This window comes from Pygocentrus nattereri, chromosome 16, assembly GCF_015220715.1.
Source record: "Pygocentrus nattereri isolate fPygNat1 chromosome 16, fPygNat1.pri, whole genome shotgun sequence".
Classification (NCBI taxonomy): Eukaryota; Metazoa; Chordata; class Actinopteri; order Characiformes; family Serrasalmidae; genus Pygocentrus; species Pygocentrus nattereri.
The window spans coordinates 11,886,413-11,909,885 of NC_051226.1; the positions used below are offsets into that span (position 1 = coordinate 11,886,413).

At 40.2% G+C, this 23,473-nt stretch overlaps 1 protein-coding gene across 2 annotated transcripts in view; it reads left to right on the top strand.

Moving 5' to 3' along the window:
• The window catches only part of rhobtb3 (Rho related BTB domain containing 3), a 32,336-nt gene that overhangs the window by 4,623 nt on the left and 4,240 nt on the right, over positions 1–23,473 (top strand). The window contains exons 4-10 of one of the 2 annotated variants that reach the window (XM_017715093.2): positions 4,729–4,886; positions 6,046–6,154; positions 9,069–9,455; positions 17,782–17,891; positions 19,812–19,914; positions 20,065–20,238; positions 23,222–23,388. In XM_017715093.2, coding sequence (XP_017570582.1) covers positions 4,729–4,886; positions 6,046–6,154; positions 9,069–9,455; positions 17,782–17,891; positions 19,812–19,914; positions 20,065–20,238; positions 23,222–23,388 — 1,208 coding nt within the window. The remainder of the gene's footprint in view (positions 1–4,728; positions 4,887–6,045; positions 6,155–9,068; positions 9,456–17,781; positions 17,892–19,811; positions 19,915–20,064; positions 20,239–23,221; positions 23,389–23,473) is intronic. The other variant, XM_017715084.2, reaches the window with a different exon arrangement.

The window sequence follows — 23,473 nt, forward strand, 5'->3', positions numbered from 1 at the left end:
AAGCTGCAAAAACAGTCTGCTGTGAATGAAGTTTTTGTGATGTCACAAAAACCAACCTATTTACATAACATCAAACTATTCAGCCTAAAGCAGTTTAGCCATAACCCCTTCGGTCTGAAGTTCTAAGTCCAGAGTTCTTTTTGAATGAGGTCCAATACAGGGTAGCCAATCAGAACAGAGCTTACATTTGTCAGTCTTAAAACAGCATGTTCAATTCAAAGGGATAAAGAGAGTCTGTAAAATGGTCATGTAAAAATGAATCATGGCTTATTTTGGCACATAAAACCACATGCATGCCATAATTGGACCTTAGGAGAAAAAATAAGATACAAGATTCCAAGTCCAAAACAGAAAATCTGTGGTTGAGATGTGAGCAAAGCCATTCGGAGTGGTTTGTAAAGTACTTTGTGAAGTCAAAATGGAGTTATGACATAACTGAAGTTTGAGGAAAGACCACGCCTAAACTCCTCCTTCTCAGTTCCAGCTTCCTATAAATATCAGTCCTTCACTCCTCCTACTCATGACAAATTTCGCACCCCACCTCCTCCCCTTTCTCCTCCACCTAGTCCACGCCTGCACTTGATCTTTAATGTGGGGTGTCCGCCTTCTCGTGACCCTCTGAAGCTGTACTGAACTCTGGTTTGCATTCACAAAACAGGAGCTGAAATGTCTACAATGCAAATATAGCTATTTTATTTACTATTCAAAACACTACCATAAACCAAAGTCTCAGGCATCAGGGAGGATATTCATAACCACTTAATGTAATAACTAGCTAGCTTTTGGAGGCATTAAACTCTTCAGACGTCTGGTTCCTTTCATCGTCACTGTGAGCAATTTAGAATTTTGACTAACTTTCTCTAGAATGAAGAATTTCACACCAGACCACTCTGAATGACTCTGTTTATGTCTTAATTGTTTGATTATGCAGATGGAATTCCTCACATGGCTGGGGCCCGCTGGTGGGCCCAGAGTTTTATTACACACTTCTATAGCCTAAGAATAGCTCAGCCATTGCATTGAAGTCCCTGTAGTTACTGTATAATAAGCCGTAGTACTGTATATAATAAGTTTGGGGTTTTAAGGGTTTAAGTAGAATGAAACTTAACCATAGTTTTTTCTAAAGTGAGAAGTGTCATCTCCCAGCTATCAGCCACTGTAATAGCTGAACTTTGCAACATAACACTGTCATATTTAGTATAAAATGTACTGTGTGAGAACAAATTAGTGTATTTTCTGCCACTTATCTTGGCCAGGAAATTTCCTGGCTAAAATAAAGGCAATGAAAAATAAAATAGCGTTTTGTAGTTTATGCACAGTATAGAGAGGGCTCATTTGCACATGCTCAGAGGTAAACATTTATTCTGAGCAGACCCGCAGCCCTCAGCCTGAGGATTTAACTTGAATTAGCCGAACAGCGGCAGCACCCTGCGTTCTCTATCTGACCTTTAAATATATAATTTATCAAGATTGGATGCTAAAGTCCTGCCGGAGCAGTGTTTACCCCCAAAGGCTAATAGACTGGCTCTAATGAGCTGCAGGGTTAGCGCTGGACCTGTGGAAGGTCGCCGCCATGTGCACTGTTGTCTATGAAGCTGGACTGTGAATACAGAGGATGTTAGGAGAACTGCGCAGTGTTTTCTGTGCCTGGCTATGCAGGAGTGCAGGGTGGTCTCACAACTATGGAGAACACAAGATGTTATGCATGTACAGTGTTGTACACTTGTTTAAAATCATTATCTCAGCTGTGTGTTTCTAACAGTAAAATACTATATAACATTAAATAAACGTGTAACAAGTTTTTTTTTATTTCTGTTAAGCTAGTTTTAAGAAGAAAATTTGATTGTAGATGTTTCCTGGATGCTCCCAGCCATAGCTACTGAATGATAACTACAAATAATGCTAGGCTTCCTTGAGGAGACCTTTGTAAATGGTCAAATAACACAGCCAATGCGTGGCCACACCTTATTAACATGTGGAAAGGAGATCCTAATGTGTGACCACGACTTAGTAAGGCAGGGAAACAAGATAATGAAGTCATGGCCACGACTTTGTAACATGTGGGAAAGAGATCATGCCTTACTAAGTCATGGTCATGCATTAGGATCTTATTCCCACATCTTACTAAGTTGTGGCTATGCATTAGGATCTCATTCCCATGCCTAACTAAGTGGTGGTTATGCATTAGGATCTCATTCCCACACCTTACTAAGTCATGGCCATGCATTAGGATCTCATTCTCACAACCTTACTAAGTTATGGCTGCACATTAGGATCTCATTCCCATGACCTTACTAAGTTGTGGCTACGCATTAGGATCTCATTCCCATGCCTTAATAAGTCATGGCCATGACTTAATTATCTTGTTCCTATGTCTTACTAAGTCATGGCCACATATTATTTTTATTTATACAGGATGTCACCAGCAGGGCTCTGTATCAAACAAACCCAATCCACAATAACAAATCATTACTTATTGTGTTAATTGCTATTTGTTTTTTACTCTGTGTTTTTTGGATTTATTAAGCCGGGCTTTATAGTCTCCCAGTCTGAAGCTCAAGCCACAAGCTAATATGCTAACTCCAAGCTAACACACTAGCCATAAGCTAGTCATGCTACAGTGATACAATATGCTGTATTGTTGCATCTGTTGTATCGGTATGTCATTGTCATTAGCATTTTCTAAGCCTGTTCCTGAACATGATCCTAATCCTAACCTACACTTTTAAAAAGAAACAGTTTTGGACTTTCGGTTTTTAAAAAATAAGAACATGTAGCTTTTGTAAAAAGCCCTTTGTTGGTCCTGACACTGTAGATTACCCTTGTTTTCCTACAAAGTCGGAACATTTTTGTTCTGAAAATGTATAAAGACAAGTGCGTACACACATGCACATGACACGTCTATCCTCCTCTCCAGGCCTTTGCCTTTACTGGCTACATGATTCATCCTTCACCCTGCCAGTGAACTGGCCATTTCATCCCCCTCCCTTTCTTTCTCTCTCTCTCTCCTTCACTCTCTATCTGTCTCTCCCTACTTTCTTTTCCCTCTCTCTCCTTGTTGCCTGCTTTCATTCCCTTGGGCTCTCCCCCCACCATTATAATTCCCTCCCATTGCTCTTTGCCTTTCCAGTTTGTCTCTCTCTCTCTCTCTCTCTCTCTCTCTCTCTCTCTCTCCCCTCTCACACACACACACACACACACACACATGCCACACACACACACGCCACACACACAAACACACACACATTGTTTCATGCAATGTTAGGATTTAAGGTCATACATATGTATTATATGTGAGAACCTTCCCATAATTTATAACACCCCAAGTACCTGTTTGTAATAATCAATATGTTCCTACCTGTTAAAGTTAAAAGTTACCTGTGTAAAGTTCAGAGACCAACCTTTCATGTATTCAATATCATTTATTACATTTTGTCAAAACATTAAGTACAAGTTGTTCATTTTTCATTGTCAGAAAAAAAGTGTAAAAGACATTTTTAACAGAAAGTAAACAGAAACCTCAACAACTAAATATAATATATTGTCACTGCGCAAAAAATCTTTTTTTCATACATCATTTCATACAATGGATTTGATTGGACCAAAATAATGCTCCCAATTGCAACAAAAATAATCCAAAATTGCTTGGAACAAAACTAATTTACATTAACTTACATTAAAAGTAAATAATATTTTGGCCCATTTTAGCACATTTTCCAAAGGCCATTGCATGATGTATTATATTTAGTTTGTACTTATCAGCATACAGGATGCCTTCAATCAAAAACAAGTCACCAGGTCCAGATGGTGTTATACACGCTTAACTTAGCACTGACCCTCCACCATCTATGACTGATGGTTGTTCATGTCATTTGAAGACTCTTTCATTGCTTCACTGTTACTTTCAACTGGTCTTAAATATACACTCATCATTCCAAAAAGCCTGATTCCACATTTCAGGTGTCCAATATTGGTGTCAATTTTTCCTTGTTGAGCTGACTTCTCACAGTGGAAGGATGGACAGAAACTCCTGTGGATTCTTCCAGATCTGAAGCAGCTTGATTTTCTCCTCTCTCAAAGACAAAAGCTTTAAGTACTGATAGTATTAGCTTTGGTTGACTATCAGGTTTTGCATGGTTGTAATTTTTTTTGAACTCCATGTTTGGAATGTGGTTTTATATTTGATATCATATGTATATGAAGAGGCTTCTGTGTCTTAATGGTCACTTTAACTGAAAATTAAATAAATGAAATGGTGGTCTCTGATTTTGCACAATACTGGATATAATAAAAATGTCTTATATTTAAAATATATAAATATAATAAATATTAGGTTTACATTGTAGGTTAGCCCTGTTTTGCTCTGGTTTCTCAAAGTCAGGATATTTTTAAAAATTGTACATAAACAAACACATACTGTGTTCATCCGCTGACTGATATTCGTGTTGGCATTATGAAGTAACAGCCGCACTGATTTGCTCGTGCCGTATGTCTCAATTCTCTCAGAATGTCATGTGGTGTCTTAGTGAGTAAAGATGTGTTAGCGTACATCGGAGCACGCATGAGCTATATTTGGGATTTTGCTGAGTGAATGGCAGTTGACCCGTGCATCATAACAACAATGCTGTATCATCGGTGCTCTTAGCGGATGAGTTTCTGCGTATGTGTGTCATGTTCCCCCTCTCCTCCCTTTTCCCCTGCACTGTCACTCTTTGTCATTGTCTGCAGATGAAGGCCCCCCATGCACGTGTCCCCTGTGTGCATCTGACTGGAGCAGCTGTGTGCCTCACGGCGAGGGGCTCCAGCTGTCCAGGGACCTGGGGGCCACCTACCTGGAGTTGCCCTCGCTCAACAACTTCTTCGTTGGTCGCTACTTTGGCAGTGTGGTGAGCATCCTCACTTCTGCTGTGTAGTAATTAATTACAGTCATTAGGGGTGCACACATATTTTGGTCTGTGTTTGTTAGGCTTTTTTTTTAAACCAAAGCTCTTACTGTGTGGGCTAAATGTGACCAAGAAAATCACTAGCACTGGTACTTTCTATTAGCCATTAGCCAGTCACAATATTATTAACTATTTGATTTTTAATGGGTCAAAATTTTAATGTATTCAAAATTACTGTTCGTAGAACAAGAATCAAATAAAGTGCTTGAAAGTAAGAGGCAACTGGCTATTTAGTACAATGAGTCATTCAGAATTATACTGCAGTAGAGGTGTAGCAGCAGCATTCAAATACAGTGTGAGTGCACTTGTGTTATTTATATCATACACCTGCAACAGAGATTGGCCAAAATACAAATGATAAATTTGCCAATTTCATTTCAAAGATTCTACTAAAACATCATTTCCACATAGAAGTCCAATAATAAGTAGAAGTATAATAATGATAAGTACTAAGTAGTATAATAAAGATAATAATAGGGGTGTAACGATTCACAAAACTCATAATTTGGCTTGTTACACCACAAAGTCAAATAAAAAGTAGAACTTTTATTATGGGCAAATCCAGGGTCATGGTCCAGGTTTATATAGCCGACACAAAGAGCAGGAGGGACAGACATGACAAAATGAACACAGAACTCCAAACAGCATAAACATAAAACACCCAGCACAGTCAAACAGAACAATCAAACAGTACATCCAACAAACATCAAACAAAGACCAGCACTAGACTAACAAAACCACAGGGCTTAAATACAAGAGGGCTAACGAGGGATCACAAGACACAGGTGGAAAACAGGTAGAAACAATCAAGGGCATAGACAAGAAACAAGGGGGCAGAACCAGGAGGAAACCAAGCAAAGAAGCACGTGGACGGTAAAAAGTAAACAGAAGCACATGAAGGAGTGCAAGGAGCTAATCGTGATAAGCATAAAGATATACATATAAGACAAAAGTACAGAAATGCAGGTTAACTAACAAATACAAACAACTGAACACAAAGGTAGTATAAATAGAAGAGTGTAGGGAAGTCAGGATTAGTTTTCTTGTGTATACTGACTCTAATACTAACATGCAATATAAATATATGTTATATCTCCTACAGCTTGAATACTTCATGATTCAGTGTCTGAAGCAGAAAGCTAAAGAGAGACCGGACAAGAGGCGGGGCCACAGGTTTAATGAGCCCCGCCCTCCACACCTAGACCAGCCAGGTAAGAATACATGTATTACATCACATATGGATACATATGAAGTTTTTATTAATGGCTGAGAATGTACAGAGAGTTAATAATGTGCTTGCAGAATTTTAAAATTGCAAGTCATTGAGATAGAAGTCACAATCAGATTTAAGAAAACCATTCATTATTTTTTTCCCCTTAAATCTGCACTTTAAATATTTTAGCCTTATGTTTAATTGTTTTGCATGTAGAAAGTGCCATTGGACTACTGCTCAATTTCGTTGTACACTGTGCAATGACAATAAAGGCGTCTTATCTCATCTAATAGCTGTTTTAAATGCATGCATGTGCATTTCACCTAATAAAACTTTTAAATGCTGTAGTACTGGATAATCTTTGCTGTAAGGACTAATATGAGAGACTGCAGCCAAAAGCTTTTCTATAGTTTGTTGACGCCGGTTCCAGCACCACTTAGCTCTTTTTATAGAGCGCAGGCCATTAAATATGAAGGCCATTGAATCCTAGAAAGCCCTGTTGGCAAGAGCCGAAATGGGTGGACATAAAAAATGATGTGCGGAGGCGCAGTGATGATTTATCAAAAATATATTTGTAATATGTCCACGATGCGTGCATGAATCAGGCTGCATCAGATCCTGTGTGACTGTTTTTTAACATTTTTGTTAGGCTTCTCCTCAAATCTGATATCCCTCTATTTGTCCCATCCCCCTCTGCATTCCTCCATACTCCTTACTCATCCTCCACACTCAGTTACATTCGCTATAGCTTCCCTGGCCTGCCCTATCTCTCTCTCCTTCTCCCTTGACATTTCCGTCTCTCCTTTTTGCTCTCTCTCTCTCTCTCTCTCTTACTGTTTCCACTTGCATTAACTCATCCATCTCTCACTCATTCGCTCATCCCATCTCTTCACTCTCTCTACTTCTATTTTCATGAATTCATCCCTTTTTCACTCACGCATTCACTCTCACTCGCTCTATTTTAATTGTCTTTATGCTCTGCTTCTGACTTTTGATAGCCTTTAATCTGAAGGCTACCTACCTAGGGACTTCACAACACATGTATGTAGGTACAAGCAACACGTTATGTAGGTACTTAAGCAGCTAATGTGAGAAATCACAAGATGACATTGTGGTGTTTTGTGAAATGAATGGCACTGTATTTACATAAGGGGCTTTAAACTAAAGTGACAAATGTGTTCCATTTATAACACTGTTAGGAAGCAACATTTCGAAGTAACGGAACTTATAAGGCTGTTGTCCAGTTAAGATCACTAGATGTCACTTCTATGATGTATTACTTCTATTTGAGTACAAAATTACTTGCTTTTAGTTATATTAATTTGATGAATAATTCCTGTTAATGTGGAAATTGTATGACTGCAAACAGTTAGTGACAGAATAGGTTGTTTGTGTCTGCAGCCACAAACGTAGACTGTACTTTCGCACTTTAACTTAAGTAAAAGTACTTTAACCATGTAGACCTGTGTTCCTAAATGGGAATTCCAGTGATTTTTCAATATTTCTTCAGTAATTAAATGGTTGTGGTGCTAAACAAAGACATGCAGAGTGGTTTGATGTGAACTTTGCCATTCAGGAGAAACTTTCTGAGTCTGAATTGTTCACAGTGGTATATCTGAATAGTTAGGGTTAGGGTTAGGGTTAATGTTTTTTAAAGTTATCTCATAGAAAGTCATCACATAAAATAGTTACAAATACACTATCTGATGCCTGGGATGTTGTTTCATGATAGTATTGAGAAGCTTGTGGCCAAAAATGTATGGATTTTTATTTATTCTATTTATAGAACAGAAAGAAAACCATTCACCACTGCTATCACCATATAAAAACTCAGAAGACATGTGTAGGTTCATTGGATGTTTTATATAGTAAATAAAATTATTTACATTTTAGACAGCATGGCCCCTGTTTACTATCACTACCACTGTAAAGAAAATTTAAGTGTGTAAATCTTTTTTTTTACAATCAACCATTTCAAACCACTCTTGATGACTGACATCTCGATGATGGAATGATGCAGAAATTTTGGAAAATCGTTGAAATTCCCATTAAACTAGGTCTCTGCATTAGAAGTTCCATTACTTGGAAATTGAATTACTTGGAATTCTCCTGGAATTTAATGGTCCTTGATATTAAAGCAATGATAAGGCTGTTTACTTCATAAAACATAAATTGTCTTACAATTACCTGCAAAAGCTGTTCATAAATAATTAGTGTTGCTTTGTATGTTATTTAATGTTTATGTATGTTATGAATTCTCTATGTAGGTGGCCTTCTTCAGTTCACATTCACAGTTAACTCACCTCTCTCACTTGCTTGTTCACTCACTAACTCAATCACTCACTCTTCCCTGACTTGTTTCTGTCTCTTTTATTTCCACCTGCATTAACTCATCTCTCACTCTCACTAAAAAATAAAGCATAAAATAGAAAGTGTGCCATAACCTTTGCTCAAGCCACAAAATGTGATTTAGAAAATCAATAAAACATGTAATTTGACCAGTGGTGCCCAAACTTTTGCATACAGTTGTGTACTACAAGAATACTTGGAAAACAAGCCTGAGCCCATGTCATATGTGAAAAATCAGCTCAAACCCAATATTTTTGTTGGGCTGTGTCAGGCTTGGTTCGGGTGGCAGAACTCTAGTGTGTGCATAGAATAAGCTGTACCCACAACTGTGCCCGCTTTACCTTGATAGGCTGTACCCAAATGCCTAGTGTTGATCACTGACAGTAGTTTTCATCAAATGTAGTAAATTAGAAGTGCAACGGTATCGGCAACAGTTTTAAAGTTTAATACATGTTGCACATTCATTTTTCTGATATTTCAGGACTGTAGTGAAATGTTGACAGCCTTATATTTCTTACGACAGCACTCATATACTCACGTTTCCTTTGTGACTCTGCTGACAGCCCGTCTGCCCCCGGTGCGGGTGGAGGAGTCCAGTTTCTCTCAGGACCTGCAGTGGCTGCTGGAGCGCGGGGTGCAGTTCGCTGATGTTGTTTTCTACGCTGGGGATTCTGGGAAGGAACTTGGCTGGGCTCATGCGGCTGTGCTGTGTGCCATCAGCCCCTACTTCAGGCAGCTGCTGGTGGGCCGGCAGGCGTGGGAGCGTCCGATGTCACGGTGCGCCTGCAGGGAGAGAGATGGCCCCCACTCTCTCCTCTCCACCTGGGATGGTGGACTGGATGACCTGCCGCGGCCAGATGGGCACCTCCCTGGGCCCCTGAGCCGGCTGGTGGTGAAGGACCCACTGCTGTGTTTATGCCTGTGGGAGACGCTGATGTTTCTCTACAGAGGTGAGCGCTCACAGGTGCTGAAAATAGCAAAGCTGATGTTTTTGAGTGGAAAGCTTACTTCAAAGCTGATGCAAAGTAAAGCTGATTTTTTATGAGTAATAGAGCAGTGATCTCAGAAGAGTTTTGTGCAGCCTGGATGACAGAGCAGACTATTGTTGTTGAATGGATACAGATTAGGGACTGTCCAATGTATTGACCAATATTGGTGACCTGCAGTTTTTGGTTTATAGGTTCTGGGGGGATTGCTGGTAATGCACTGATAATTAGCTCATTTTTTGGTTGTGACATTGCCGGGATTTGACCTTGAATTATCTTGATGATAAGCAAAATACAGAATTGCCTCTGGGGAGGTCTATATGGGTCTTCAACCAATTATATATCTACACTTAAAAAATCCAAAAAATGGCTGTTAAACGTTAACATCTTAAATGACCTGTAGGCTGAAAGTTCTATTACACACTAGTTGCTCAACCAGTTTGCACCGAAGTCCCTGTAGTTACTGAATAATGAACCTTAGTATATAATAAGCCTGGGATATTAAGGGTTAAGAAAACAAATCACATTGATATTGATTGACCTGACCAATTTTGGTCAATGGTGAAATGTACATGATCATCCCAAATGATCCCAAAAGAGAGCCAGTCAATTAGGTCAAATAAAAGAAAATTCATGTATCAGATTCACCAAATCACAAGGCACATAAGAAATAAATTCTGTCGTACTTAAAATATTGAAAACATTTTGATGATTTTATGTATTCAAATTGGATCTGGAGCACCTGACTCAGAGACTATATTTTACTGGCTACTGGTTCCTTCTATTTGCATATTGGACATGCATTTCCTTCCGTTTTACCTACCACCTGTGTATGTTATTTCAGTGTGAATACTTGCCTCCTAAGCCATCCTTCCCTAGGTGAATGTTTATCTTCTCTGTTTTGGTTATTCATCTACCCTCATTTATTTTGGTCATAAGAATGTGTTCCCATGTTCATTGTTGCTGAGTTTGCTTCTTAAGTGACTGGGCACTACAGTCACTACACCTGAACATAGTAGGATAAGTTAAACCAACATAAGGTAAATCAAAGTTTATGAGCTTTTGGACAAGGAATTGTGATAGCATGTCAAGTTTAGCCAATTTTAGTAGAATATGTTGGATCAACAAAACTGCCTTATTTTAAAAGACATCCATTTAATTGTGTGGAAATCTTTCCCATAATTCACTTAAGTTCTGGTAAAGAATGATTAATTTGAGTGTAACAGCAGCACAGATTGAATTAGAAAACAAATATTAGCATGTTATTATAACACAAAAAATAGAGAATTAATGAAAAATCCAAAAAATAAAAGGTAATAAACAGAAACAAAGTGCTACTGAGTTTCACTGTTGTAGTTTAACCCCTTAACAAGTTAAGTTTTATTACACACCTCTGCGACCTAAGAATAGCTCCATTAGTTCACACTGAAGTCCCTGTCGTTACTGAATAATAAGCCTTTGTATGAAATAAACCTGGATTGTTAAGGGGTTAAGAAGTGTGACAATCGAGAACTGGACTGTTGCACCAGGTTTAATATATACACTATATATTAAATATATACTATATATGAAATATATAGTATATATTTAAGTTTGGACAAAAAGTCTTTACACTAGTTAGACTCAAACTATCATTTTACTAAATTTGGTTGCACCACAAATCCCAAAGTTGTGTCTTAACTAGTAACAAGTACCTAATGCATACGTTACTTTAACATGACGATAACATGTTCAGAACCAGTCAGTAAACCTGCTGCAAAGGAAACGCGACGGCAACTGCTCTGACTTTTTCAATGGAAAAAATATCCAGCATAGAAGAGAACGATGTGTACAAATTAAACTTTGTATTAGAAAAACTAATCATCTACAGCCACTATCTGTTTAGTCTTTAATATTTCCATGAGAAAACCAAATATAATATTTTAAACAACAGTTTCTGGATAACTGACACAATAGCAGATCAGTTTAGCTGTTTGGGCAGCAGCTGAGTCTCACTGAGCTGGAGCTGTGGGTGTTTAGCTTCATATTCGGAGTATAATCCAGGATTATAATCCAGGGTGATGATTAGAGCTATACATAAAATCACAGTGTACAGCTTTTAGAATTTTTATCTTAGTTACCCAAAGAGCCATGTTTTTGAGGGAGGTGTCAATTTTTAGTAACTACTAAGTTCAATGTTAAAGGTAGTTTATGTGGTGCAACTCGTTACGATTTAGTAATGCACAAACTTAAACTTAGTAAACTTTCTGATTCTGATAACTGATAACACTGTTTGATCTAATTTTATATTAATTTAAAATGATATCAGCCAGTGTTATCAGTTATCAGAACTATTAGCATATTAAAATTGATTTCGGTATCAGCCACAAAACATCCATATCGGTTGGGCCGTAATGGAGATACAGCAGTAATTCTTGAGATGTATACAGATGGTAATTATTCTTAAGAACGTACTTGTTCAGTAGAGCACACTGACTGCGGAAGTCAGGATTACTCTTGGGGAAACTCTTTGAACCCTGAGGGCCTGTATGTGGCTCATACTTCTCACTTTCACTCTCACATACTACAAAACTTACACATTGTCACTGTCCAAAGAAAAACATGCATCTCCATTTTTGAGCAGTTTTTGAGCAGCAGCTCTTTACATTGTGGGAAATTTAATAATGAATGGACCAACAGAAATGCTCCAAAATGCCTTTACATTAACTTACACTGGAAGTGAAGAATGTGTTTGTCTCTCCTCTAGTTTCCAATTTGTTTTTCTTTGGACAGCGACAATATGGGTTTCACAGTGGTTACTGAGTAATGTATAGTAGTAACTGAATAATGACCCTTAATGAGCCTTGGGGTCAAAAGGTTAAGTCAGGCTGGTCTGTTTTTGTTAGATTATCTGTTGTTTTGAAATGACAGAGCACTATTTGCTGTAGACTACAAACGGTAATTATTATTATTAACTCAGTATTTAATATGGTAAACTGAAAAGGAAATTGGGCATTATTGCCGTAAATCAGGCTACTGTTGTTTTCAATTGACTGAGCATTAATTGGCCTATACAGTTGTTAATTATTTCACAGCTGCATTGAACTGTGCACATTCAATACAGTAAATTGGAAGAGGAAACCAGCATTATTAAAGATGCATTATTTAAAGATGCATCCTCAGCTTTTCTCGGTGGGGAGTCTTTCTGCACTAAATCATGTGCTTTTAATCCATTAAGCGACAGTAAAAATCCCACCAGCGTGCCTGCCTTATCTCCTCCGCTCCATGCTTAGATTTTCCCTTTTGTGTTTGAAAAGAGGGACGTTCTGTGCAGATGTTCTGTTATTAGGACAGTTTATATGCGGCTGGCTGTGTGTTGAGTTCTGTGTGATTCACGTTCTCAGCTCTCTGCATACATGTGTCTGTTCTCCTGCTTTACAGAGCCACAGGCTGCAGGGCTGATTAGCATGGTTTAGAGGAGAAAAGACACAAACATAAACCTACAGGGAGAGAGAGAGAGAGAGAGAGAGAGAGAGAGAGAGAGAGGGAGGTAAGATGGGAGCGAGAGGAGAGATAGATGGAGAGAGAGAGAGAGATGGAGCGAGAGAAGGGTGAAAGAGTGATGGAAGAAGGGGAGAGAGGGAGAGAAGTAAAGAAGGAGGAGAGATAAAGATAGAGAGACAGAGAGAGAGGGTGAGAGAGAAGGAGTGAAGGAGCAAAGGAAGAAGGGGAGAGTGGAAAGAGAAGGAGAGAGGGAAGAGAGAGATAAAGCGTGCAAGAGAGAGGGAGAGAAGGATTGGGAGGAGGAGCCAAATAGAGAAGGAAGGTCAAGGAGAAAGAGAAATAGAAAGAATAGATAGAGACGAGAGAGAGAAGGGGTGAGAGACGGAAGGAAGAGAGGAGGAAGAGAGAAAGAGACGAGGAATAAGAAAAATAATGAGAGACAGGGGAGGGAGAGAGAGTCTGAGTAAGAGAGAGGGTTAGAGAGAGAGGAAGAGAAAGATTTGGATGGGAGACAAAGAGAGAAGGAAGGTCAAAGAAAAAGAGAGAAAGAGGGAGAAAAAGCAGAAATGAGAGAGGGCATGAGGGAGAGAGAAGAGTGAAAAGAGAAGAAGGAGGGAGAGAGGAATAGAGTGAGAGAGATAGAGAGAAGAATTAACAGGGGAGACAAAGGGAGAAGGAAGGTCCTGAAGGGACAGATGGAGGGGGGGGCAAGAGAAATTGAGGGAGGGGAAGGAGAAAAGGACACAGGAAAAAGAAGAGAATGGGAGATATAGTGAGAGAAAGGGGGATAGAGAAAGAGAAGGTGAGGAAGAGAGGGGGAAGAGAGAGGGAGAATAATGGGAGAGAGAGAGAGAACTGGATGGCAGCGAGAGACAAGAGAGGGTGAAAAAGAAGGAGAAAAAGGAAGGAAGAGGGAAAAGAGAGTGAAATTGGAATAGATGGAAAAGGAGAGAGGAAGAGGGGGAAAAACAGGGAGTGGGGCAGGGCGAAGAGGAAAAAAGTAAAAAGAAGGACCAGTAGAGAGGGACAGAGACAGAGCGAGAGAGACAAGGAGGGAGAGAGGGAGATATTGAGAGAGATGAACAAAGAGAGAAAGGGGAAATGAGAAAAAGGGAACAGAGAGAGAGAGTGGGAGAGAGGAGAGGGAAGAAATTGAAAGAAACAGGGAGTAAGGGGGAGGAAAAAGAGAAGTAGAAAGAGAGATAGAGAGAAATTGAGAGAGATGGGGAGAGAGAAAGGGGAAAGAGAAAAGAGAGTGATAGAGAGAGGGGTGAATTTGAGAGAGATGGAGAGAGAAAGGGAGCTAGACAAAAAGGGAGTAGTAGAGAGAAAGAGGAAGCGAGAGGGAGAGGGGGAGAAATTGAGAGAAATGGGGAGAGAGAAGAGAGGAAAGCAGCAGAGAGAGGAACAGAGAGAGAGTACGAGAAAAGGATGGAGAGATGGAGAAATTAAGAAAGATGGGGAGAGAGAGAGGGGAAATGAGAAAAAGGGAACAGAGAAAGAGAGAGAGTGGGAGAGAGGGGAGGGGAGAAATTGAGAGATAGGGAGAGAGAAAGTTAGAAAGAGAAAAAGAGGGAGAAGTGGAGAGAGACAATGAGAGAGAGGCAGAGGTGGAGGGGTAGAATTTGAGAGAAAAAAGGGAGCAGTGGAGACAGAGAGAGTGATAGACAGAGAGAGAGAGGGAGTGGAGGAGAATTTGAGAGAAAAGGAGCAGTGGAGACAGAGAGTGATAGACAGAGAGAGAGAGGGAGTGGAGGAGAATTTGAGAGAAAAGGAGCAGTGGAGACAGAGAGAGTGATAGACAGAGAGAGAGAGGGAGTGGAGGAGAATTTGAGAGAAAAAGGGAGCAGTGGAGACAGAGAGAGTGATAGACAGAGAGAGAGAAAGAGTGGAGGAGAATTTGAGAGAAAAAGGGAGCAGTGGAGACAGAGAGAGAGATATACAGAGAGAGAGGGATGTGTGTGTATGTGGGATGTGTTGCGTCTGTAGTCGTGGTGCTGAATGCATAATTGTGATTCTATGGCTACTTTAGCTGCGCACATGTGTGAAAATGCCTTCAGGCAGTTAGAAATAATCCAGGAATTCAGGATCATGGCCGGAAAAGAACCATTAAATGCTGTCACTGTAAATCAGGAGTTCAAACGCAGAAATGATTATGGATTGATTCGATTGCAGCCCAGTTAGAGATTTACACTGGGGTTTATGACTGAGGTGAGTTGAATGGAGGTGGTAGACTCATTCATCAGTATTAGGGCATGTATGGCTCTAAGGAGATGAGCCTCATACCAATGAGATCATCCTGTACTGATATATAGAGCCATTGTACAGCAGCTCTCTCCATCCTTTACTCCAAGGGCAGCCGGCCCATTAAGAAGAAATGATGCATTCAAAGGTGCTGAGCGCTTCGACAGAAATATCTGTTCGGTACGTGTCAGAAGACAAGATTTATGAAGAAGATAAGCCAATACATCTATCAGGGGAATCAGACATGGCAGAAATATGTCTGATAGCTTGGTGTAGCTGTCAGAATAACAGTCTTATCAGCCTGACACTGCGCAGTTGAAATATTTTGTGTTTTCATGAGCATTGCAGTATCAAGGGGTGCACAAGTGCAGCCAGGTAACATCGCTGTCATAACAAAACCTGTCTCTGAAATGATGACTTCATTCATGAAGGGGAAATTTTTAAAAATTTCTGCAAAATACAGCAATAAGTCAGTCAGAGTGGCATAATGTAAAATTAGTAATTGAAAAGAAATGAACCGAGTTTCTTTACAGTGGTGGTGTCTCAATGTCCAGAACACAGATATCCTTTATTTATATCCTACTATTTACGATCCAATAACAACCAGTGAACTTAAATGTGTCCTCTGATATTTTTATATGTAGTGTTTGTAATGGTACAGTTGTAAATTGAGAAAAGGTCTGTGATCTGAATGCAAAAGTTTGAACACTCCCAGTCAAATGACATGCTTTAAAACTTTGAAACCGCCCCCACAGGGAACACACCTAAAAATGACATTTTTCTGCAAATTTTTCTGCAAAATCTGCATTTATTTGCAGACACACACACACACGCATTTTGTAAAGCACTTATCCTTCTGGGTTGTCGGGGGGTGCTGGAGCCTATCATAGCGGTCATTGGGCAGAGGACAGGATACACCCAGGACAAGTTGCTAGTCCATCACAGGACAGACAGACATACACATCCACACACACGTTCACACTTAGAGGCAATTTAGCACATCCAATCGGCCTGACGGCATGTCTTTGGACTGTGGGAGGTGACTGGAGCACCCGAAGGAAACCCACGCAGACACAGGGAGAACATGCAGACTTCACACAGAGAGGACAGAGTTTAACATAAAGGAAGAAAGTAAAACAGAACATAAAATGTGCCACAACATTTGCACAGGCCACATTTTAGGATTTATTTTTCCAGTATGTCAAATTCAGCAAATAAACAGTAATTGTGCACCTACACCGATCAGGTATAACATCATCATCACCTCCTTGTTTCTATGCTTATTGTCCATTTTATCAGCTCCACTTATTTACCCTGTTCTTCAGTGGTCAGGACTCCCATGGACTCTCACAGAGCAGCCACTATTTGGGTGGTGGTTCATTCTCAGCTTTGCAGTTACACTGACATGGCAGTGGTGTGTTAGTGTGTGTTGCACTGATATGAGTGGATCAGACACAGCAGTGCTGCTGGAGTTTTTAAACACTGTGTCCACTCACTGTCCACTCTATTCGACACTCCTACCTTTTCGGTCCACTTTGTAGATGTAAAGTCAGGGACGATAGCTCATCTGCTGCTGCGCAGTTTGTGTTGGTCACCCTCTAGTCCTTCATCTGTGGTCACAGGACACTGCTCTCAGGTTGACTCAATGGCTGGATATTTTCGGTTTGTGGACTATTCTCAGTCCAGCAGTGACAGTGAGGTGTTTAAATACTCCAGAAACACTGCTGTGTCTGATCCACTCATACCAGCACAACACTCTACCAACACTATCACACCACCACCACGTCAGTGTTACTGTGGTGCTGAGAATGATCCAACCACTCCGTGGGAGTCCTGATCACTGAAGAACAGGGTAAAAGGGGGCTAACAAAGTATCAGAGAAACAAAAGGACTACAGTCTATAACTGCAGAACTACAAAGTGCACCTGTATAGTAAGCAGAGCTGATAAAATGGAGTGTTGAAACAAGGCAGTGGTCATAAAGTTATGCCTGATTAGTGTATATGTGTGTTCTCTGTAGAAAATCAACAAAAACATAATTTAACCAGAGGTACCTAAACTTTTGCACACGACTGTACTCGATTTGTCTGTCATCTTATGCGTCTCTTTTTTTCCTTTAAGAGTTAAATGTGATGTATGCAGCTTCATGTTGCTTTGCACACAGCAGAATAACCCCACATTACACACAGTGAAGTATACAGATTTTAAAGTAAAGATGAAATAAACAGTGCTGGGAATGGAGGGGCACACAGGCACACATAGGATTGGGATCAGGTATCTGGAGAAAAAAGTGTGATTGGTTAGTCCCATACAGCAACGATACGGATTATGATGAAGGTTTTTATGCAGGATGGTTTTATGGGTATCATTAAAGCTGCTACACTCACCGCTCTGTATTTCCACAGGGGATTGATCTGTTATTTTATATGCATTGACTACTGAGCAGCCAGTACGCAATGGTGAGAGTTGTTCTGCAGTCATCTAGGCAGCCAAGTCATGCATGATGGCTTGGCATAATATACTCAGATCAGCACAAGCATGTATGTGTGTGTGTTTTCACACAGGGGCCTGGGAATGGGAGTATCTGGAGGAAGCTATAGCAGAGAAGCTGAAGAACCCTTTAGCTGTGGCCCAGCTGATGGAGAGGATACGCTCGTTCGTTGGGAGAGAAAAGGTAACCTTCTAACAAGACATGGGTCCTCCTGGATATGGAACACATAGATCTAAGAAGAGTTCTCTTTAAAGGAGCTCTGAAGTGAGTGGTAAAACCGAACACACCTAGAAACCTTTATAAGTGGCTTATTTGGGAGTTGGCAATTGCTAAGAAAGGGTTAAAGCAGGCATTTAGCTATTGGTAGAGCTGTTATTAAAGAGACAGTTTAAACAAAAAAAATATTTGACAAAAAATACCCCAGATGCAGTTGATTAAACCAAGACATGTTCAGTGTCCACCGTTTCTTTAGATTTTCCTTGGAACTACAAGGCTAATGTAGCTAGTGAGTAATGGAAATTTATACCTATTGGCTTCATGCAAGCTTCATGACAACACCGTAAAACGTGGAACAGGTCAAAAGTTAATCTGATGTAACATATATATTGCTGTTCATCTAAACCATGAGTCGGCAACATGCGTCTCTTTTACTGCCCTGTTAGGGCTCCACAGCAAAATGAGATTTTTAGGTAAAAATAAAATGATCCTACTTTGCAGTAAAATAAAGCTCTGCTGATCGTTCAACACAGTTTTAGCAATAAATGTTCTTAAATGCTGGAGTTAATGTATAATTCTTCAACTCACCCTTTAACCCTGAAGCTTGGTGTGCAGACTGTGGATCACCACAGCAACATAGAGAACAGTGTCACCTAGCTAGTAGCTAACGTAAGGCAAAGAGAAATATTTAAGAGGGACATTGATCATTTGGAGACGAATGGACTTATTTGCATTTATGATCACTCCGGCTTTATATCTGCAACGTAAAAAATATTAAAAATTGCTTCTCATTCTCCAGTTTTTCGTTCACCAGCTTCTTTGTTCCCATTCCATCTTAAATAATGCAGCAGTTACATTCAGATACCATTTAAGGTAAGCTGGATAAAACTAACCCAGTTAAATTGCTTGTTAACATGAAGTCATTTTTGTTGATGAAATTTGAAATAATAAACCATTGTTTACAAGCAGGGGTGCAGAACTCCAGTCCTCGAGGGCCAGTGTCCAGCATAGCCTGGAGGTTTCCCTGCTCAAACACAGCTACTAATCCTGGCAATGAACAGATGAGTGTAATCAGGTGTGTTTGAGTAGATAAATCACCAAGCTGGGCAGGACACCAGCTCTCCAGGACCGGAGTTGTCTACCCCGATTTACAGATTACTCACAAACTTGACATGCACTGTACAAAAACAATATCATTGGGCTGCCATAAAATTTAGTGTTAGTGAACTTTAAATAGTAAGTCAGCATGACTTAAGATACAGGTTCTAGTTCTGTTAACATACTATTAGACCAAGTAACTCAAAATTTTTTAAAAGTTTGGTTACAGGCAAATGTGATGATATAGGCATTCAGTTTACATGGGATATTGTCAGGGCTTTAATTAAAGGATATTTGGGAGGGGATGCTAGTCCCTGATCCAAAAAAATAAAAAATAAAATAAATAAAAATCATCCCACTTGTAATTCCACCCCTTTGTACTTCATTTGGATTAATGTTATTATGAAAATTCTTATATGAAGTGTCTGATTTTGTGGAATTATAAATACACTTTGTTCTATATGAAGAAAGATTAGGAATTCTTATCACAGTGTAAATGAAGAGACATTTTTCCCCGCTCTAAGGGTCTTAACCACCTCTGCCGATGTGGTTTGAGTACATCATCCCTACTGGGTTTTAGGCTTTGGTTACTTATTAGCCACATTAGCTTCGTAGCTCCAGTGCTCCAGTAAAGATGCAAACTCCAGACAACAAACATGCCTTTGCTGAGTGACTATGTTTGGGATAAGGGGAAAATTCTATAGTTATGTAACTTAGAGTTTTCACTTTAACTTTAATTAGAGTTCACTTCATAGCTGTTCATGGTCTTGGCGCTTTTTCTGTGTGCAGGCCCCAAGGGACACGCCCACTCCTCGCTCGCAGCAAGGCCCTCAAACGCTGGGCAACCTCTTCAATTCCCCTCTCTACTCTGATGTCATTTTTATGGTGCAAGGCAAGTATTTATGGATACATATTAATGCACATACACTCATAATTTAACACGAAGAGAGTCTATTTAGGAGTAGCACGTGAGCCCGTCTGTCATACGTGATGTGGGTGAGTGTATTTATGTTAAGAAGGTTTGCTGGGTGTCTGGTTTCAGGGAGTGTGCTGCCGGCACACAGAGCTGTGCTTGTGTCTCGCTGCGACGTTATGGCTGCCATGTTCAGTGGGAAGTACGCTGAGGCCCGGAGTCGAGTGGTGCCCATTCACGGAGTCTCCTCCGATACCTTCCTTGCGTTTCTGGAGTATCTCTACACTGATACCTGCTGCCCAGGTGAGGCCACTGCACTGACTGCATTACTCTTACCTTAGATCAGCGGTTCTCCACCCTGGTCCTAGAGTAGCCCTGTCATGTGAGTAATGGTTATTTCTATAATAACATATTATTTAATTAATGGATGTCTTGCTTTGCCTGTCTCAACAACTCACTGGAAGTTCTGTCTTGCAAACAGTGTTTTATGAGGCATCAAAACAATGAGAACCACATCATCCCTATATTCCTTGTAGTATACCCTTGCAATCTACCAGATTGATCATATTATACAGCATCATAGATGGCTTTTTATTCACAATGCATTAATGCAGCCTGCTTTACTGCAGTGATTCTCATCTGCAGTCTAGGGGACCTGCTAGCCTGTACTGTTTCAAGTACTCCAGTATATCCAGGGCTTGATAAATAGTGGCTGAGCTGGATTAGATGTGTAGGGGCAAGGGCTAGATACTGTACCTTGATACTGTACCTTGCAGTGGGTTGAGAACCAAAACTCTAACACATCTGATCCAACTAATCAGACAATTTAAAGGAAATTATATCATTTTTTTTTATTCTGCATAATTTAATTCTTCAGGTGTAAACAAAGACATTCAAACTGGTTTTATGTCAATTTTTTTTGAGAAACTTTATGGCTTAATGATTTGTTTACAGTGGTGATAGGACCCAGTCATCATTGTAACCCCTGGTTCAACACATATTTAGCCATTTTATTTCGCATAAAAAAAGGCAGTCAATCTACACATGCCTTTTCAGTTCTTATAAGTAATGTTGATCATGTTAAAATAGAGGCAACAGGTTTTATTTCTGTATTGTTTTGCCTCTTAACACCCTGTACATACACTATATTTCCAAAAGTATTCACTCGTCTGCCTTCACACATATATGAACTTGAGTGATATCCCATTCTTAATCCATAGTGTTTAATATGATGTCGGCCCACCCTTTGCAGCTATAACAGCTCTTCTGGGAAGGCTTTCCACAAGGGTTAGGAGTGTGTTTATGGGAATTTCTGACCATTCTTCCAGAAGCACATTTGTGATGTCAGACACTGATATTGGACAAGAAGGCCTGGCTCACAGACTCCGCTCTAATTCATCCCAAAGATGTTCTGTCGGGTTGAGGTCAGGACTCTGTGCAGGCCAGTCAAGTTCTTCCACTGCAAACTTGCTCATCCATGTCTTTATGGACCTTAATTTGTGCACTTGGTGCTAAAGCATGAAGAGTTCCTTTCAGTGGAACTAAGGGGCCGAGTCCAACTCTTGAAAAACAGTCCCACACAAGTACCGTTCTCCTGGCAGCCGCCAAACCCAGACTCGACAATCAGATTGCCGGATGGAGAAGAGTGATTCGTCACTTCAGAGAACACGTCTCCACTGCTCTAGAGTCCAGTGTCAGTGCTTTGCACCACTGCATTCGACGCTTTGCATTGCACTTGATGATGTAAGGCTTGGATGCAGTTGTTTGGCCATGGAAACCCATTCGATAAAGCTCTCTACGCTGTTCTTGAGCTAATCTGAAGGCCACATGAAATATGGAGGTTTGTTGTGATTGATTCTGCAGAAAATTGGCGACCTCTGCGCACTATGTGCCTAAGCATCTGCTGACCTCACGCTCTCATTTTACATGGCCTACCACTTCATGGCTGAGTTGCTGAATATTTAGTAGTGAGGAAATTTCACGACTGGACTTGTTGCACAAGTGACTTCCTATCACGGTACCATGCTGGAATTCACTGAGCTCCTGAGAGTGACCTATTCTTTCACTAGTGTTTGTAGAAGCAGTCTGCTTGGCTAGGTGGTTGAGTTTATACACCTGTAAGCATGAAAGTGATTGGAACACCTGAATTCAATGATTTGGATGGGTGAGTGAATACTTTTGGCAATATAGTGTACCTTTCTGCCATGAATGAATTTTAAAGATATATTTTAGATCCAAAACATATCATAAAACTGTCATAAAACAATATCTCAGGCATCAGGCAATGTATTTGTAGCCATTTCATGTAATAACTGTAATAACTTTAACAATGAAGCTTTTATAGGCACAGTTTATATTCAGTTTCACTTTATACATCTAGTTTCTGTCACCACCATTGCGAACAATTCTGGGGATTCTTCAGTTGGGGAATTCCCTTTTAAACAAGCCCTCTTGAGTTAACATTAGTGTGTTAACACATGAAGCACTAAGATATGCTAAGCAGGGGCTATTCCAGGAAAGATAGTGCTGCGAATCCTCGGTGGGACAGAGCAGAAATGTGGACTGTTATGGGGATCAATGTGGTAGGAGCAGGCAGTATACTGGTTAAAAGTAAATGTAGGTTAATGTGTCTCACCATGATTGGTTTCATGTGGATAAAAAGGAACATTTTATCATTTTCTGAGTTAAAATATACCCAAACATTAATATACCCTATCAATAATGTCTAGAGACTGCTTTATATTGATATATGAAGTTATTGCCCACACCTACCACAAGCACTGTGTTGGGAAATGCTGCTTTAGATTATTCCTACACTATGCTGAAAAATTGTCTTGACGGGACAAAATCATCGATACTCATCTCTTTATTCTCAAAGCTTATGAAGGCATACAAAAAGTGAGAAAATCTCTAAAAGAATCAACTTGTTTACAAGCCAGACAAATGTCCAAATTTTGCATTGTTCTTTTTTTTGGCATTTGACAAATACGTCTTCGTATGGAATTAAAGAAAGGCGGTTCAGCTTGTCATGCTGCACTACATATTCTGTTATGGCAGTGCTTCAAAATGGTTCGCTTGATTTAATGAATACAAAACTTGTCCTGCATATAACAGACAGGCATCACTGTCTTTTTGAAGACTGTGCTAGATTTGATTGGCAGAGGACGAATACGAATGGATGCACAGCAGCAGAGTGTAACGGCTGATGGGCTGATTGATGGGGAGAAGAGAGGAGGTTAAGATGATTGACAGCTGTGTGTTTGTGTGTATGCGTGTGTGTGTTTAGCCAGTGTGCTGCAGGCTATGGCTGTGCTGGTCTGTGCAGAGATGTATCAGGTGAAGCGTCTGCAGCACCTCTGTGAGGTGTGCGTGTGTGCGTACCTGCAGAGCATGCCCAGCCGAGAGCTGGCCTCTACAAGCATCAGCGTGATCCGCCTACTGAGGAGAGCAAAGGTGGGTTCAACACGGCTTGAGAAGAGTGCTCCCACCGACAGCCTTACTGGGAGGTTTTGGAAAGTTGTGCAAAATGTAATTTTTA